The sequence below is a fragment of the Lonchura striata genome, chromosome 1A, assembly GCF_050655825.1.
Source record: "Lonchura striata isolate lonStrDom1 chromosome 1A, ASM5065582v1, whole genome shotgun sequence".
NCBI classification, from domain to species: domain Eukaryota; kingdom Metazoa; phylum Chordata; class Aves; order Passeriformes; family Estrildidae; genus Lonchura; species Lonchura striata.
In genome coordinates this window covers 24,136,342-24,154,036 of record NC_140741.1, presented here as the reverse complement: position 1 = coordinate 24,154,036, position 17,695 = coordinate 24,136,342, and the positions used below count along the sequence as shown (strand labels likewise).

The following is a 17,695-nucleotide window of genomic DNA, read 5'->3' as shown; positions in this document are numbered from 1 at the left end:
TATATGCATTACAAAAGTCTATATTCACACTCAAGTCTCTCCTTATTTGCTATGAAAGAACTAAGCAGCTTGAGAAAAGGACTGCTGTTCTGTTTAATCCTTCCAATGAAATAGATTTGGGGGGGGTGAGGGGCAAAGCCTGTAAAAATGTACATGTCTTATCAAGAACAGCCTATGCTTACAGCAGATGTGTTGTGTAAAATACTTTCACTTTAGCAATCATGAAATGCACATAAGAAGAGCAGAACAACACCATGAAAACATTTTCCTTGATTAGAGACACTTTAAAATCTTAAGGGCTAAACACAGTACCAATAAAAAACTCCTAGAGAAATATTCTTAACAAATTACTCCATGCCAAGAACACATCAGTCAAATAATATTAAAGGTGTACAAGGCTATTTAGAAAAAGATGGCTTCCTGATGAGCACACAGTAAAACAAGAGGGGAATGGTTTTACTTGTCTTTTTTCCTTATCTTATTGATGCACAACTGCAAAAATACAGTTAAATTGTATTTAGGTTAGCTGCAAGGTGAGTTTTCTTCTCAAAAGTAAATTCTCCCTTTGAATTAATGGATTTTTCTGTCCTGCTTTACCTCTATGAACAAGAATTCCTGGACTCACATGAACACCAGGTAGGAAGAGACCAGCTGAAATCTACTATATGGGTTGGAATAGTGGATTTGGTTTAGCTGAGCATTCAGAAACCAAGAAGAAGGTAGTATCCTTCATCACATAAAAACCCTCAACCCTCCAAGTCTTTCATAACACAAGTCTTGTTAAAATCTAAACATCTTTTCAGGAACATGTAAGCTCTTTCAAATGACACTGTGATTTAAAGTCAGAAAATGGGTGGCAGCAAGCAGGTCTCTGAGAACTGGTGTCATTCTTGAAGACAATAAATATAACAAAGACAGCTGAGCTAGAAGGGATCAGTTACCTGTCAGGTAAGGCTTGTAGTACTGTTGGCATCAAAACTCCAGAAATTGCCTTGTACAGAATTGAGTCACAAACTCCCACTATATTCACTACAGTTGAAGAACCCAGTACTGGCAGCATATGAGGAGGCATCCCTTGCCAAAAGTGCAGAAGAAAACTTTGAACCTGCAGTCACGAGAAGAAGCAGGAATGTCAACATTAAAATAATCAAAAGCCACAAATACCATTCTCTTTAAATGATCCTGATGACACAGTTTTTGTTTTAGAGGTGAGCTAATGGGGTACAACACAGGCAAGGCATGTTCCTTAACTACACAGGCTCATTATGTAATGCAGCACACCATGGGATGATCAACCAAATAGTGAGGAGACACTGGGGGTTGGTGACAGGGAGTCTTTGAGTCACTGCAGTAGAGACACCCATGGGAATCACTGCATTTTTATCTTCCATCGGTGGCTGATGAGTTTAGCTCTTTGGCTTCCACATGTCAAGCCTTTTGCTCTCTCTTTGCACTCTGTCCCTGTGTACAAAGGAATGCTTATCTAGGCCTTAGTGGAGGGAGGGAGGGAGAGAAGGACAGCAAATGGCTTATAAGGGTCAATATACCATTTTCTGTCTGCTTCGGAAAGAAACACTACACTTTTGGATTTTATCTTTCCTCTACTATGAAGGAAAGTGGAGAAAAAGTGGCAAAAGAAAAACAAAAGTAGGGGAGAGATTTCAGACACAGTAAAATACACCTCTGAAAATTTGAAGTAGTAAATAAAGGTGTTATTCAGAGAATGATATGATCAGTTCCACAGGGGTCAGAACACCAGCACTCACAAATGGTAACTTTCTGCACACAATTTGTAGTGAAGTAAGCAACCACATCACGTGTAACAAAGAGTATTTGCCACTTATATATTGTTGCTGCTCAGCCCCTTCCCTACCATAGATCCTGATAAACCTAATAAAATACAGCATCTTACTCTTAACAAACTATTCTGAGACTCCCACAGCTAAATTTCCTGAATGTGTCAAGTATTTTTCTCACATGGAAACTTCTAGATTCAGTACAATAGTGCAAAACTAGCTTTAAAGCAGAAGAATGTGAGAATTAAAGAAGAAAAGCAACAATTTTTTTCCCATTGTTCAGAAGAGAGAGTCAAAGGACCCATTTCTTTTGATTTTCTTTCTCCAGGATCTGAATAACATATTTTAATCAGGTCCTCAGTATCTCTATAGCCAGATTTGTAATCCTAGATAAGAAGCCATCTTCCCATGTAATATAAACCTTCTTGCATTCTAGTAACATTTTATTTTTTAGCTGTAATTATAAAGCTGCCTGCGTGCACTGCCAGCAACCCCTCAGATTCAGTCAGATATGAAGAGGTACAGGCCTTCTCCACCTCTAAGAGATGGTATTAACTGCTGGGCAGTGTGTGTGTGTGTTCCTAGCTGCACTGCAGTACAACTGAGCAACTGGAGACATCAGCTGGGGCTCTCTGGGATGTCTGGGAGGCTGTAATCCCCCCCACCACTCTGCATCTTTTTTAACAGACCAGCAGAGCCCACTGTTGTTGCTGTGACACCTGCCCTGGCTCTGCTGAGCACACAGCAGACAGCTCAGTCCCAACAAAAAGCTTTGAAAAGTTGTGGTGGACACACTTCTCAAGTTGTGCAGACTGGATTGCCCAACATCCTGTAAGGGGATTTTGTTACCTTAATCCTGCTGGAGAACAGAGGGCAAAAACATTCTCTTTGCTTTCATTCCTCCAGTTCACCCAGCATTATAAGTGAGATTTAGTACTATGAGTCACATATCAGATACTCAAGTACAGCTACTGTTCCTTGCTCCTGAAAAGCACATAGCACCACAAACCCCTAAGTCTGTAATATAACATACAAAGTAAGTGCTCAAATTCACTGATACCTTATGGATCATTAAACTGCAACTGCAGTTTCTAACCATACCTCATCAAAGTTTGCTCTTATTACAGTGTCTAGTATCCTCTGACAGTGAGTCCTATACATCATAATAAAGGTAGAAACCTGAAAAAGAATGAAGGAGACACACAAAAGATCATTCTACTTTAAGAAATTCACTTATAAAATATCAGAACACAGAGTACAGAAAAATCAATTTTTTCCCTTATCTTATTGATACACAACTGGAAAAAAAAATGAAATTGGTTAAATTGTATTTAGATTAGCTGCAAGATGAGTTTTATTCTCAAAAGTAAATTTTCCCTTTAATTCATGGATTTTTTGGTCAATAGGATTCTTCAAATGTAAGAGGAGCAAAAAGCCTCAGTGAGATCAAAGACGAGAATGTGGCCCTAATTAGGACATAAAGAACTAAAAAACCCTATTCTTTTGTCCACTTTACATTGATACTATACATGTGAATAGAACCAGAAACCTAGCAAACTCAGCCAAGAGGAGCCAGAGCATTTTTGTCATATGTGCAGCTAGGATTCTCTGAATTTCTACTGTAGAAGAAGAAATTCACTAAGTCCCTCTCTACTCAAGAAAGCATTAGAACTGTTTGTCAGTTTGCCATCAAGTGTGTTCACAGATTAGAAGGCTGTAGCATATTTTAAAAGTTGCCCTCAAACATCATATGGTTTTAAAAGTTGTTGTATGCAATGCAACTTTTAAAAAAACGTGCACAGGCATTAGAAATATTGTACATCTGATAGCGTCAGCTCCCCATTTTAAGGGAAGACATTTCTTCCTGTTAGATGAAGTAATTCAGCCCCCCATAAATCAAGCCAAGGCATTATTAAACTTACTCTAGTTTAAAGTCTTTATATATTAGACAAAGCTTTCATCCAGAGCAGGGGAAAAAAAGAAACCAAGACAAGCTGAGAAAAGATTTCCAAAGTGTTACCTTCTCCTCTGGCAGACTGGCTGGCAGATTTAGATCTTTGACATTTGGAAACTCTGGCAGCAATGTTCCCAGTTTGGATCGTGGTGAATACGCCACTGTCTGTTTGGTTACTTCTTTTTTTCCCGTTTCGTTGACCCAGGCTGCTCCTTTTTTAGAATACATCACATCATAATACTGGGAGTTTTCTTTCACTGCAATCCCATAATAATGGTACCTGATACATAGAGATGTGTATTTTATAAAGCAGATTGTTTGAAAATTAAAGAAAAATATATGGAGGCAAGAGAATCTGATAATGCAAATTATTTCTACAGCAAAATAGACTGAACAATAGTTTATACATTATTAACAAACATTGATTCAGCAGCAGAACACTGAAGTAATATACTGAGCTTCCAATTTCCATTCCTTGTGTTAAAAGTAAGGTGACCGTGTTGTAGGGCAGGAAAATGTTGTACTTCCATTTTTTAAACTTCTTAGTTAAAAAAAAAAAAATAAAAAGCATTCTAAAGCCACTTGTTGGCAGAGCTCTGCTGTGCAGCTGCTCCTTTACTTCAGCAATAAGCAGAGGTACAGACTCTCTGAACCAGTCCTTCTGTTGTTATTTCAGCTCCCTGACTCTCAGGCTGTTGAGGGCTGGTTTGGTCCCTGAAAAGCACAAGTCTTTATTCCAAATGAGTTGATCAGAAATGTTTCAAAAATTGAAAACACTTCAATGAAAAGAGGTGGGGGGGGGGGGGGGGGGAAATAAGGCTTTTGCTAGAAAGCAATGAATGGCAGGAAATGTACAGTTCCAATTATTTGCTTCACACCCTAGCATCAGCACTGGGCTTTGATCAGTGGGGGACAGGACACAGCACTAACTCTGCCAGTGCGGCTGTGTATGGAAACAGATTGGTGGCCTTGTGGCACAAGTTTGTGCTCCCACTCAGCTTTATTCTAGGTGCTGGTGGAAGCTCTGGTTATCAAGCAAAACTCTTGCATCAAAGCAGCAGAGATTTTGTCTTAGTCCTTCTGATTTCCTAACTTATATTTCAGTTTCTCAGCTGCAAGCATCCAACCCATCAGCTAAATTAGAAGTGGTTACAAAACACATCACAAGATTGCATTGCTGGTGTACTTCTGCTTCAGCCAAATCCTACACAGACTTTTCAATGATCCTCCACTTCTCTCCTTGTAACCTATCAGATCATCATGAGACTGTCTTCTGGATCCCACTATGATGGCACAAGAAGTTTTCATCTCTGGATGCTTCTTTGACTCTTCAGTCAGTTGCTATTTCAGGGTATTGCAGCACATCTGTTCATTCAAACAGACGCAAATTCACTTCAGGCAGTTCTACAATGGTCATCAATGAAATTAGTTAAAGAGTACCATGTAAGTGATGGTAGTTTAAACTGACTGGTGACTTTTTTTTTTTCACTCACAGTCATTCACCCACAGATCTGTGCATGTCATAATCCCCAGCAGAAAATAGTGGCAAATAACTGGAAGCTCAAACTTTTCTGTCTGCAGACATGGGCTGAGAAGAGGCCTGGGATGATGTAGGAAATTTCTAGTACATGGTTCCTGGCCATACCCACTGAGGTATTTTCCATTATTTTCCAATAAAAGCAATCTTAAAGTTAACATTAATTAATCCAAGTGGCATATCTTAAAACATTCCTCTGACATGGTATGAATGGAATTTTCTAGCTTCAATACCTGAGAAAGCAACAGTATTGGCTCCAAATTTTCCCATCAGAGCTTAGGTCAAAACATGTATTCCATACAAGAGACCAAGCTCCAGAGTGTTCCTAACCTGTTGCAGGCAAGGGGTTACAACACCAGCTGTAGAAGTTTGGTGGTTTTTTTTTTTGTTTTTTTGTTTTTTTTTTTTTTTTTTTTTTTTGTTTTTTTTTTTTAATCTTGAAGGGTAACACCTCCAGTTCTTGGTTTAGTTTGGTCCCTGGCAGCTGCCAGGTGAGCACGGCACATAAGGGCCACAAAACTCACACATGGCCTGTGTGATACATCTGGGGTAGGGGAACCCAAAAGGAAATACTGTGAGGAGCCAGCACAAATTGCTCAGTGAAGGGCAGGAAGAGGGAAAAAGTCAGAGCAAGTGAGACTGAAAGGCTTGTATAATTTAAACAGGGGTCAGTCTTGTATCAAATTTTGTCTTAAATCAGTGAAGGGAAAAAAAAAGCAAGCCTGGAAAATGTAGTAGAATTTGACTGTGCAGTGTGTAGTAAACTGCATAAAAGAGGTTTCCATGTAGCTTCAAAATTATATTGACAGCAGTAGCAAAATTAACTCCAACATTTTTCTACATAGCTTCACCTTTCATTCATTTTACTATCCCAAAGTGCAAAAATTCACTGAAGTAGTTTACACAGATTATTTTCCAATTATTTTTTGTATTCCTATCAGAAAAAAAATGCCCCTCAACTTAATTCAATAAACAGGGCTTGAAAGTTTGATATGTAGAAGAATAATATGCAAACAAAAAAATTAGTTTTGTGTTAAAGTGAAATACCTTTTACCCTCATCGATCTCTGATATACAGCATTCCTTTAAAGAAAGAAGCAATATTTCCTTCACACCATGTAGCTTCTACTCACACCTTGTGTACCAAATTGAAGATTTTCAGACCACAGTACAGAAAGAAATTGGCTTTTATGTTCAGCTGCCTTCTCACAGCTCACCTGTGGTGGAACTGTTTCTAAGCTCAGTGTGACAGAGAACAGCTGCATGCTCACATCAATAAACCAGCTGCAAAACAGAAAGCTCTCAACTGATGAGCAAGAGTACAGCACCATTGCAGCTCTCAACTTCATAATGCTACAAGGCAGCCATGCTATAAAAAGACTGAAGGCAGAACAGTGTGAAGTCAGATAATCTTAACCACTTCTATGGCTGAATTCCCTTTGGCAGTAGCAGGGAAGTGGAACAGCAATCGGTCAGCACAGTTGGTGATAAAGGGACTGAAGTGTTAATGCCTAAAGTAATTTCTTTATGTAACACTTAACTGGAATGCAGTCAGATGTTTCTGAAAACAAAACCAGAGCTCAGTTACAGCTGTGCTGGGTCTACCAAGGAGAGTATTTATCTTAAAAAATAGAATGCAGGTAGTCACTGTGTGCATGACAGAAACCCCTTATTTGCTAGATGGGGAGCAGAACCATTGCACAAGTGGCATGAAAGGAGTATGTGACCTTTATGCTCTCACAGGCAGCAGTTTATGGGGAAATTGTGCAGTAAGTATTAAATATCAGTGAGAGCAAAGAGACAGCTTGTGGAGGTGCAAGACACCCCTAGTCAGCAGATGAAGTGTCTTGCCCTCTGAGAGACTCCTGGAGTGGGGGGAGCTCTGGTTTGGAAACAGAGCAGTGCTCAGCTCTTTCATTAAATGGAAGAGCAAGCAACAAAAGTTGTAGCTGATGCCAGGATGGTTTGATGGCCAATAGGGGTATTCATACGAATGTGTCACAAAGCAACTTGCACACACTTTCACTCTGTCTTTTTCAGCCTCCACAAAACTTACATTCAGTACTAAATCCTGACTCTCTGGTTATGGTCCTATCATACTTTCCTACCATGCTGTTGGGCCAGCTCAGAATTTCCACCTGAGAGAGTTCTGGTGGCTTTGATGAGCGATGTTATGGCAACTCTGAATTTGCATTTGGGGCCATTCCCAAAATCAAATTTCAATTAGCTGATAAGTATGTCTACTCTAAAAAAGAAAACTTAGTTATAAAAACTAAGGAAATATCAAGCTGGGAAGAAGAATATTTTGTCCCATCAAAGAAAGACTGATTTGCATGGACCACTTACTAGAAGAACACAAAAATCTGTCTTTAATGGCATTTCTTTTAGGATCTTAGTTTCTTTTTTTCTTCAAGGAGCAGGTCATTCTAGCTTTAGTATGAAAGTTCCACCCTAATAGCATATTTCATTCTTAGCATTTAGCCCTATTGTGTTTTACAGGCTTTATTTAGAAAGAGAAGCTTTACCCACAAAACTTTTCAAACTCATCCCACATTTTCATTTCCCCTTCCATAGTTTTTCACTTGTGATCTGTAGACACTACACTTTTTCTACTCCATAGGATTTTCTGAAAGCTAATCAAGAAAAGCAGATTTTATTATGTGAGGGGCCTTTGTGCTTGCCAGAAAAAGATTCAAAGCTCTCCTGGAAAAAATTATTGGAGTCCACAAGCAGAAAAAAGCTTAAAAATATTCACAACTTATCAACAATTGGAAAAAATTCAAATATCCCAGAAAGCATATTCTAAATTCTGAACCTATTTCTCAATCTGGAATTAGAATGAACTGTTTTCAGAAAATACCATCTTTTGGGCAAGGCAGTAAGTTAATTCTTTAATCATGTAAAGGTATGTTGGATTTCATTACATGGGGAAAATGGTGTTTAAGTACAGGTTTCTGAACAATTTCAGTTTAGGTCAATGCATGTTCCTACCTAAATTCTAAAGAGCATTCTGACACTTGTTCTCTAGCCTGAAACATAATGCCAACCAGTTCTTATTTCCCCGCCTCCAACAGTATCTCCATTACTCCTGAGTGTGAATGTCCTTTACATAGTGTAAAGTCAGTTGAGATCAAAAACAGTATGGAAAATACTGCTAATCAAATCAGTAAAAGGGTTCCATTAGACCATATTTGCAGGATCACTGCTGAGTCTGTAAGATAATGTAAAGACTACAACAGAACCTCCAAAGTTGCTTTTAAGTCCCAAACTGCACAAATTATTGTCTGTTCTCATTCCCCATTCAGGAAAGCCAGAGCCAGATGGGGCCCTGTGAGAGATGATAATAATACCAGACACTGCTTACTTTGATTGGCCTCTGGTTCCAAGTCTTCTTGTCGTTAGTTGTGGAAATTGTTGTCTTATTATCTGTGAATAAAGAGAACTGATAGTAAGACAAATGGAAACGCACACTTACCAAAGCTTAATTTAAAATGAACTTTTAAGACAAAAAGCAGAAAAACTGTACTGTGATGTCAACAAAATTTATTCCATTTCTGAAAGGGGGAAAAAGATTTTAAACTTCACTATAATTTCATTAACTACCATTAATTTAAATACTTTCAGAAGTTACCGGAATAGAACATATTTCCTTTAAAATCTAAGATCAGTTCTGCCTCTAAACTAAGGAGAACTGTAATTAGAATTGGCCTAGTACTTATGTCACTTTGTAGGATTAAAGGATCAAAAAATGAGATACACCTCTCAAAATGTATCTTCACAAAGGTACCAGCCACTGAACACTTCTTATTCTAAAATATGATCCTCTAAAAAGCTTTTGGTGTTTTACAAGGGCATCACTTCTTCCAAGGAAAACTCATCTCAATTTGCCTCATAATCAATTTATCCTCTTTGGAAAACAAGTGGACCTCAGAAACAGCAGGATGTCATCAAGAATCCAAACTCTAGTGTGTCCACAGACATTAAAAGAACGTTGCTACTGCAACCCAAAACTTCTTCAGGGCCAGTTGCATTTAAGGAAATAAATCAATGGATGTAGATTGTGCCTTAAGTCACCAGAGCCTCTATCAACCAGGCCAATCCTGATGATAAAACTGTGCTGTTGTTTCTGGAAAGGAGATGCTGAGCACCTCCCAGGATTGAACCAGATTCTCACTGGAGTCTTCGGTAGGAGGGAAAGTTTTCTGCCAGAACAGTCATGCAACAAAAACTGCAGTAAGCCTTGAAGATTTACTTGTAAAGGAGTTCCCTCATTTTAAAATTTGTAATCCATTTTAATTGTATTTTTGTTACATAAATTGCTAAATGCTTCCTCACTGGGGGGTAACACCAACCAATATTAAAGGAAAACAAGCCTGCAAGACAGAATATAACTGTTCAACTAGGAACAAAGTCAATTAAAATTGATTAAATAATATAGATTTTTTTCTCCATTAGCCATTTTGCCACCATGATAAATATTTAATCCTGATTGATGACTGAAAGCTTTGGAACATGTATTTAGATCAAAAGGTGCTATATAAATAAAGACATTACAATGTCATATATTTGACCATTTCTTCAGTACTTTTTGGGGGTTTGAGCAAAAGTACAACCATCTTTCCTTAGTGTCACATAAAAATTGACCTCTGTTGGTTTCCAAGAGCTTTGCACAAGGTGGCTGATGTCAAAAATGCAGCAAAGACTCGGAGTCGCTAGGTTGTTCAGCTTTAATTTCTGGAGCAAAACTTCAGCAAACAGTAAAACACTTTTGTGGAGCTGTGAAAGTTCAGCCTAGCTGTTTGATAAATGAGCAGACAGGCAAGCAGCCCTTCTTTCTTTTTTTGTATGGATTCAATGAAGCCTGCCTAAAGAACACCACATGCTGTTCCAGCTACTGATCTAACATTCCGCAACATCTCAGCCTTCCAAATTCCCTTTAATTACACATTAATCCCACCCCTCTCTCTTTCATTTTCTGCAGACAGGGTTGGGGGCTCCACAAGGCTGTGGGAAAAAAGGCAGTGTTGAAGAACTACTTTCTGAGGATGGATTCTTTTAGGCTAGGGGATTTTTTAAAGATTGGTTGTGTTGGTTTTCTGATTGGCTTTTTTGTTGTCAGTTGTCATTCAGAAAATACCATCTCTCTCCAAAAGCTGCTCTTACAGCAGTTCATTTAATATTAGGGATAGTTTTACTCTATTTTCCTCTTGGAACAGCATCAAACCAAATTACTTTCAAGTCTTTCTAGCAGCAGTGAAGTGTTACAATGCACACTGTAAATGCTACTTTATGAACCATATGCCGTGGGAGTTACTGGGATTTAAATAAATCAGCCAATTTCTACATACCAGGGCAGAGGTGATCAGGAAAACAGAATAATAATGAAGCAGTTGATCAGATGATCCCTTTTTCTTTTCTTTGATTCTTTTTCAAATCCAGCACATTTGAAATGAGATACACCTCTCAAAATGTATCTTAAAAGTATGCATCACTTAAAACACTATTTCTCAGTAATTTACAAAACAAAACAAAGGAGAATAATCAAGGAAAGCTTTGGAAAAAAAGCCAGGACTATTTTTTCTAATGCTGCATATATAAAATATAAAATTGTATACTTAAGCCTAGGTGCTTGTACACATGTGCATGGTTATTAACATATGTGTTTGAAATAAAAAAAGCCAAGTACTAAAAAATCTCTGTTCATATAAATGTTTATATTCTGTTATGCTTATGCAAATCTTTGTGCAATAATACTGGTAAAGGCAGGAGGATTATCCTTGAAACGGGAGAGGAAATCAGATCAGGCAGGACAAAGTAGAGTTCACTGTGCACTGAAATCAGTGGAAAAAGCAGAGAACCAAATATATGTTTTTTTTTAATTTTAAAAATTTAATTGTCAACCTGAAAAATTACTGCACAAATCAGTCATTGTTAGCTTAATGTTTATTAACTTTTAAAGACCTATAGAAAAAAGGTGTTAATTTTAAAGTTGTGTGGGAAGGGAAGTGGGTTCTAATTGTCAGACATGAAAATTAGCATTGGATCTGAAAACCAAGTTGGATCATTTTCCTCCCATCACTGCAGTGAGGTTTGCACAAGCAAATGAATCAAGACCAGACCACGCAGTCTGAGCTGCTTTCTGAATGGAAAGTCCTTGCTCTCACAGCAGTTCTGGCTTCTCAACAGAAACAGTGGTAAAAAGATCTCATGGGTGGTATCCAAGGGAATTTTGGAGTGAACAGATCTTTTACCATTGTCCTTCAGTGGAGCTAAAATTTCATCTCACACTTCTCCAAAGTGACCATAATTCCAGCTGCTCTGTAAAATCTGCTGAGTAAAAAGGTGCAGGTTTTACATTTTACAGGTTAAATTTTCCCTAAGTCACATGTCAATTTTGACTTCTGGACATTATTTTAGGGTACCTGGTTTTTGTTTTTGAAACACATGTAGGCCAAGAATTTCACATGGACATAGCTTCTGTCCCTACTATGTTAGCCTCAGAAAAAAAATGTTCCTGCAATTTCTCAGTCACTGAACTTCAGTGTGTTCTCCCTCTCTTTTCTCTGTACTCTGCTTAAGACATGATCTTGCCTTCTGCCTACAGATCTTCTATACCTTTCTTGATTAAAAACAAAAATATTAAGAACTGCTTTATCTTCTAGTGAATGTTTACTGTATATATAAGATGAAGATAAAAGTGATTACATTATAAAACAATATATATATGGTTTACACTTTTTCAGGGGACTAGTATATCCAGGTCAGCATTTGTTTAATATTGCTTCAGACAATCCTGAAAAATGGTTTTTGGAACGTCTGTGCAGGCAGATCAAATGGGGACATAACAGGATTTTTATCCCACTTCAGCTTTTTAAACCTAGCAGAGGTCTCTGAATAAACCTGAATTAAATATCTAGTTACTTATATTTTTGGTTATTCTTAAGGTAATAAAATTAAATAGGTTACTTGAACATCCATGTAAAACACAGAAAACTTTATGAACAACAACAAGAAAAGTTCCTCTCTAAGGGTCTGTATTAGAGTCTGCACAATCTATTAACCTTAGGCACTGCTAACTGCAGGAGCTGTTCTGTTACCCACAAATGGCTGCAAGGGTGCATTCCTTCAACCTGATTACTGCCAGCTGTCATTTCTGCCACTGCCTCTCTCCCCCCATCTCCAGCACTGTAACATTACAACACGAGCAGATTCAGGCTCAGCATTTAAATGAGGAATTACAGAATCACAGAATGGCTTCAGTTGGGAGGGACTTTAAAGATCTTATTCAGATCTTATTCCAAACACCCTGCCATGGGCATGGACATTCTGCTCCCACCACTACACTGTGACCCATCACTCCTCATCGCATTCCCTATCGAATTGTGAACTCTATGTCTCCCAATTATTCCATCTAAAATCATCTATGATATGTCAAAACAAATCAGGGAAAAGAAATCTTATAAAGCATCTTGTGTATCTGTCTTCATGCAAACAAATAAGGATGGAAGAAACCAGAAATGTCTGGAAACTTCTGAAGTAACTCTTCTCCTCCCTCCTTTGTCAAAATATTAAATTTTACTGTAGGGCAACAGGTAGAGGGTGGCTTTTAGAAGTCTTTTCGTTAGAATGTTTTAAATTTCTGCTATTCAAAAGGCATGATGCACCTGATCTAGAGGGTGTTCCTTTCTATTTGACATAATTCTAGCCTTGCTTCTAGAACTTCACAAAGTAGAGAAATAAGATCAAATTAAGTTGCAACCCAGCAATTTCATACTGCCAGAATGAGAAATGGATTCCAGGCTCTGCACTCCCTAGCTCTATGAGATTCTAGAGAGATTCTACATACCATGGTATAAATTCTCTTTCCTCTCATAACAATTCTTCATAACAGGGCCTGGTTCTACTTCTCTGAATTCAGGTTTCAGGTCCCATATCTAGACAGCATGCTTTTCTTTTGGGAAGTGAAGTATAGAAGATGTGTGTTTGTTTACCAACTTCTATTGTGGTGTTTCAGTCTTAATATTCTTTGCCATGGCAGCAGCAAAGAAGTCAGTGATAACAAACATAATTATATGCTTTCCTTATTCTCACTGCTATGAAACACAAGCAACACTGAAGTCCTCAATCTTTTAAGTGAAAGATTGAGGTTCATTTGTCTTTGACTCAGTACTGTCCCTGTCTTTCCAGAGTTCCTCATCTGCTTCAGTGCTTTTCAAAATCCTGCTGAGACAGGTTATTATTAACACCTGTGTTAAGAGATTCCTTTTGGCTTAAAATGGCTTGGGGCTCATTCAGCATCATATTGTCTTGAGGTAATGGTCAAGAAAATTTGCACCAAGAAATATCCACTGAAAGAGCATAATCAAAGTAGCCCAAGACACCATTTCTGACTCTCAAATCCACCAAACTGTGTAAACAAAAGCAGAAGAGGCCTGACTGTGTCTCTACCTTCTCTACCTCTTGCTTTCTTACTTGCATGGCCAGGAGGGAAGACTGCAATGTACAGGCTCGGTACTCTTGACCACATATCAGTTGTCTGGTAAGATTCAATTACCTTCCCTTTTCTCTCCACTTACTTTCCTAAGTTTTGGAATAGGGCATGGTCTAGTTCTAGGAGAAGAACTTGTGTCTAGAACTGATATGGCTCAACTGATACTACAAAGCAAGGCAGAAAACCTGCTGACCTTTTCTCTAATATCTGCGCCCAACTCTGCCTGCAATGGAGATCAGGTTCTGTGAGGAACTCCAACTGAACCGGACACTGCAATGAAGCTTGCAAGACCTCTCCTCAAATTCAGCTACGTAAAACAATATCCTCCTTCAGCAGTTTCTCTGGCCAGATAGAATTCAGCCTAAGGCATGATCAAACAGATTACTGCATCCCAACAAAGCTGCAAACACTGAGTGCTGTGCCTCAGATCCTTAGCTGAGCTGCAGCCACTTTTGGTGCTGGCTTGCTGAAGCCAAGCAGATCTAAAACTCTGCACAACTCACCCTGCTCTGTGCTGGTGCCAGCACACTGCCTGCCACCACCCAGCCTATCTGTGGGAAAAGGCTGAGTGCCAGGATCCCTGCACTCTGGCAGACCCTGAGCTGTCCCACAGCCTCTGGGACATGTTGACAAGGCATGAGGTAAAGCAGCCCTGGGGCCACTCCATGCTTAAGGACTAACTGGAAGCCAGATGCTTGAAGTGGCAAAGACACTAAAAATCCCATTGCTGTAGGGCATTGAGAAAGGAAAAGTCACTCCAGAGAAACTGAGGTGTCCTCGCTGGTTTTCTTATTCCCCAAGTTCAAGAAGAAAAAGGCAGTAGTCAGCAACCTGCAATAATACAAGAATCAGCTAAGTAGAGCCAAGGGAGCAAAGACCCTTCCAGCTACACTGCAGGACCACCACTGTCCACACCAGCATGACTGCCTGCTTCTGCAGGACTTGTGTTATTATAGTCTCATCAGAGGAGCTTGGACTAGAAGATTCAGAGCTGGGAAGAAAACTCATACTGCTGGTAACTGTTCTTCAGTCAGGAATGCTAGCTGTTCAAAAGGGATGAAGGAAAATCGGGGACGGCTCAGATAGCACTGACAGACTCATTCAGTGCAATAAGAGAAACCACATCCTCACATTTACATTGATTTTTTTTTTTTCCCAGTTCTATTTTTGTATTCAGTGTTGTAGAAATTGCTCATAATAAAGTAAATCTTGTTTTAATCCATCAGAAGAGAGCACTAAGAGTAAATTTGGCTTTGCTATACCAGTTACTATTGAGGATACTTAAGAGAAAATTGAGAGTAAAGAAATAAAAAGCACATCTTCAGGACAAGTATCTCCTTATGAGCAACAGCAGGCAATTTCCTGATAATGTGTATTTCAATACAAGAACAAATCAGAATGCAATCACATCACAATGTCATTAGCAAAGAGGATTCAATAAAGGTCTTTTCTGTCCTTTTCAAACTTTAAAATCATACAGTATAACAGCAAGAAACTGTAAATCTTATTTATCCTAGTCATGCCAGGAGGAACAGTCCTGAAAGAAAAACTGGGCATAGAGACAGTGCATCGTGATGAAAAAGGAATCTGGCTGGTACAGTTTGTACCTCCCTAGGGCAAAGTAAACTATTGGGAAAAAAATAATTCTTTCCTAACCAATATTAAAAGTCTATCGTGGACTTTGCTCGTTATCTAGTGAAATGCATTCATTGGAATCTAATTTTCACTTACAGCAAAGCCAGTCAGGGAGCAACAAAATTTGTGAGAGCTTGCATCCATGTTAAACCTCTTTAAGATGCCAAAATGATGTAAAGGAACCTCAGCCTGGGGGAGAACAACCCTGAGAAGTGTCAGCAACCTTAGTTTTCCTCTTCAAATATTAATTGTTATTGCTTGTCAAAAGACATGGCAGGAAAGACCCAAAAAAAAAAAAAAAAAAAAAGGAAAAAAAAAAGGAAAAAAAAAAACAAACCAGAAGAGGATATTATTTATCCTCCAGGGGGCACATGGGAGTTGGGAAGGACTCGGTTTCATGAGGATGCAAAGCGGTTTCGCCGCAAATCTCGCCGTGTTTGGGGGAGAGATGTGGCAGGGCTTGCCAGGGGAATTAGCGCTGCCCAGTAAATTCAAAGCAATGAACTGAGGACACGGAGGATGGGAGAGATCGCTGCAGATGAGGGAGATTATATCTTCGAGGGTCCTGACTAAAAACCAGTGTACATACAGGGTCACCAAAAAAAAAAAAAATCAGTGTCGGAAATAAAACTGAAAGAGGAGCTCAAAGAATTGCCAATGCAGCTAACAGCTGGGAGGAATGGTAGAGCCAGGAGAGCCTTATGGCACTCACCCCTACACAATGGCTACTGAGGGCTTTGGAAATGCTCAAAACATTCCTGCTTTTTTTTTGATTCAGTGAAGGCTCTTATTAAGAATGATTTTGTTTTTGCAATTAAACCCAGTAAGAATGAGAAGTCAGAGTCATCATCCACCATAATTCGTTGCATAGTTAATAATCACGAGTATTTTATGTTAACATGTTGCTCAGATAAAACCCAAACCAAACATACATCTGCACAATTTTCCCTGCAGCGGGCAGGGGCAGAACTTCCAGCTGGAAACACCTTGAAATGCTCTCTGGAGCCCCAAGGTCCCAGAGCAGAGCCCAAGGCATTGGCAGCACAGGGCTGAGGGGCACAAGGCTGCCATCCTTCTTAAGTGACCTCAGCAGCAGGGCTTTCACTGCTCCTGCCTGCAGCCTAATTCACAGTCTGAACACATGCACTGTGAGAGAGCTCGCTCTCATATGCAACATTTAATTGTTAATAACTCAGTGACACACCTGCCCTGCCCCACTGCACCTCCCTGTCTTCTCGCTGGTTCCATGGAACATCTTTACTTTTTCTGCTTCACTTTTGTATGAAATCAAAATATAATATGCTTGGCTGTCTACAGTAAGAGCAGGATTTAATGCTGGACTCGGCACCTGATGCTGAGCTGTAACTACCAAATTACAAAGCCCTCCCTAATTACTATTTAGTCAAGTTATATAAGAGAATACTAAGTCCTGTCTTTAGCAGACAATAAAAAGTACTGTAATGACAGACTAGGTAGCATAGCAGATTGGCAAATGCTGGTATAGATAAAAACTGCCTGTAATTTTTGCATTTTAAATGAGTGAATAAAACACTAAAATCTTGAATAACAAAGTTACAGCTCCCTTTGTCATATGCGAAATATGATATTAATATCCCATTAATATCCGTATTAGAGCATTCCTGATTTAGGAGCACAGGTTGCTTTTTTAAAGGCATTTATTTATACAGTATTTCTGTTCTTTGTTCTTCTTGTTCCTTTAATTGCTATTAGCCTGGTTTCCTCAGAAAACAGTCTGTATTACTGTCTCTCTGTTAATCGCTCTACTCCCCAGACCAATTTTGGTTTCATTAGTTCAATATTACCAAGTGTCTGAGGTCCAGCTCATGTCCTAGAGGTTTAACAGAAAACACTGTTACTCATTGCAGTTTGTTTTAATGTGCTAAACTCCAATCTCTTTCTACAAACTACCAGCTTGTTAAAGAAAAAGCCTTCATATTTAACATTGCCCACAGAGCTAAACTTCAGAGATTAATTATAAATTCAATGTGGTCTACTGAAAGGCGAACTGTCTACAGTTGCACAGAACAACTAGCTCCTTTCTCTGAAGGAAGTGACAGCTGCAGGGCTCCTGATGTTTCCCAATGAGGACAAACATGTCCAGGGTCTCTGCTGCAGCAGCTAAGTGCAGAATGCCTTAAACAGCACCTATGTCACTGCACTGCTTCAACTGCTTCCAAGGCATTTATGCAACTCACATTGCCAATTTGGTATTTAAGTCACACGATAGCAAATGTTGGCTAAAACTTCATACCGGTACATGCT

At 39.0% G+C, this 17,695-nt stretch overlaps 1 protein-coding gene across 4 annotated transcripts in view; it reads right to left on the bottom strand.

The window, feature by feature from the left end:
• RFX4 (regulatory factor X4) overlaps positions 1 to 17,695 on the bottom strand; it is an 87,149-nt gene that overhangs the window by 33,940 nt on the left and 35,514 nt on the right. For all 4 annotated transcript variants that reach the window (XM_021535963.3, XM_085570368.1, XM_021535952.3 and 1 more), the window contains exons 5-8: positions 8,651 to 8,712; positions 3,817 to 4,030; positions 2,898 to 2,975; positions 942 to 1,105 (exon numbers count right to left, since the gene is read on the bottom strand). In XM_021535963.3, coding sequence (XP_021391638.1) covers positions 942 to 1,105; positions 2,898 to 2,975; positions 3,817 to 4,030; positions 8,651 to 8,712 — 518 coding nt within the window. The remainder of the gene's footprint in view (positions 1 to 941; positions 1,106 to 2,897; positions 2,976 to 3,816; positions 4,031 to 8,650; positions 8,713 to 17,695) is intronic.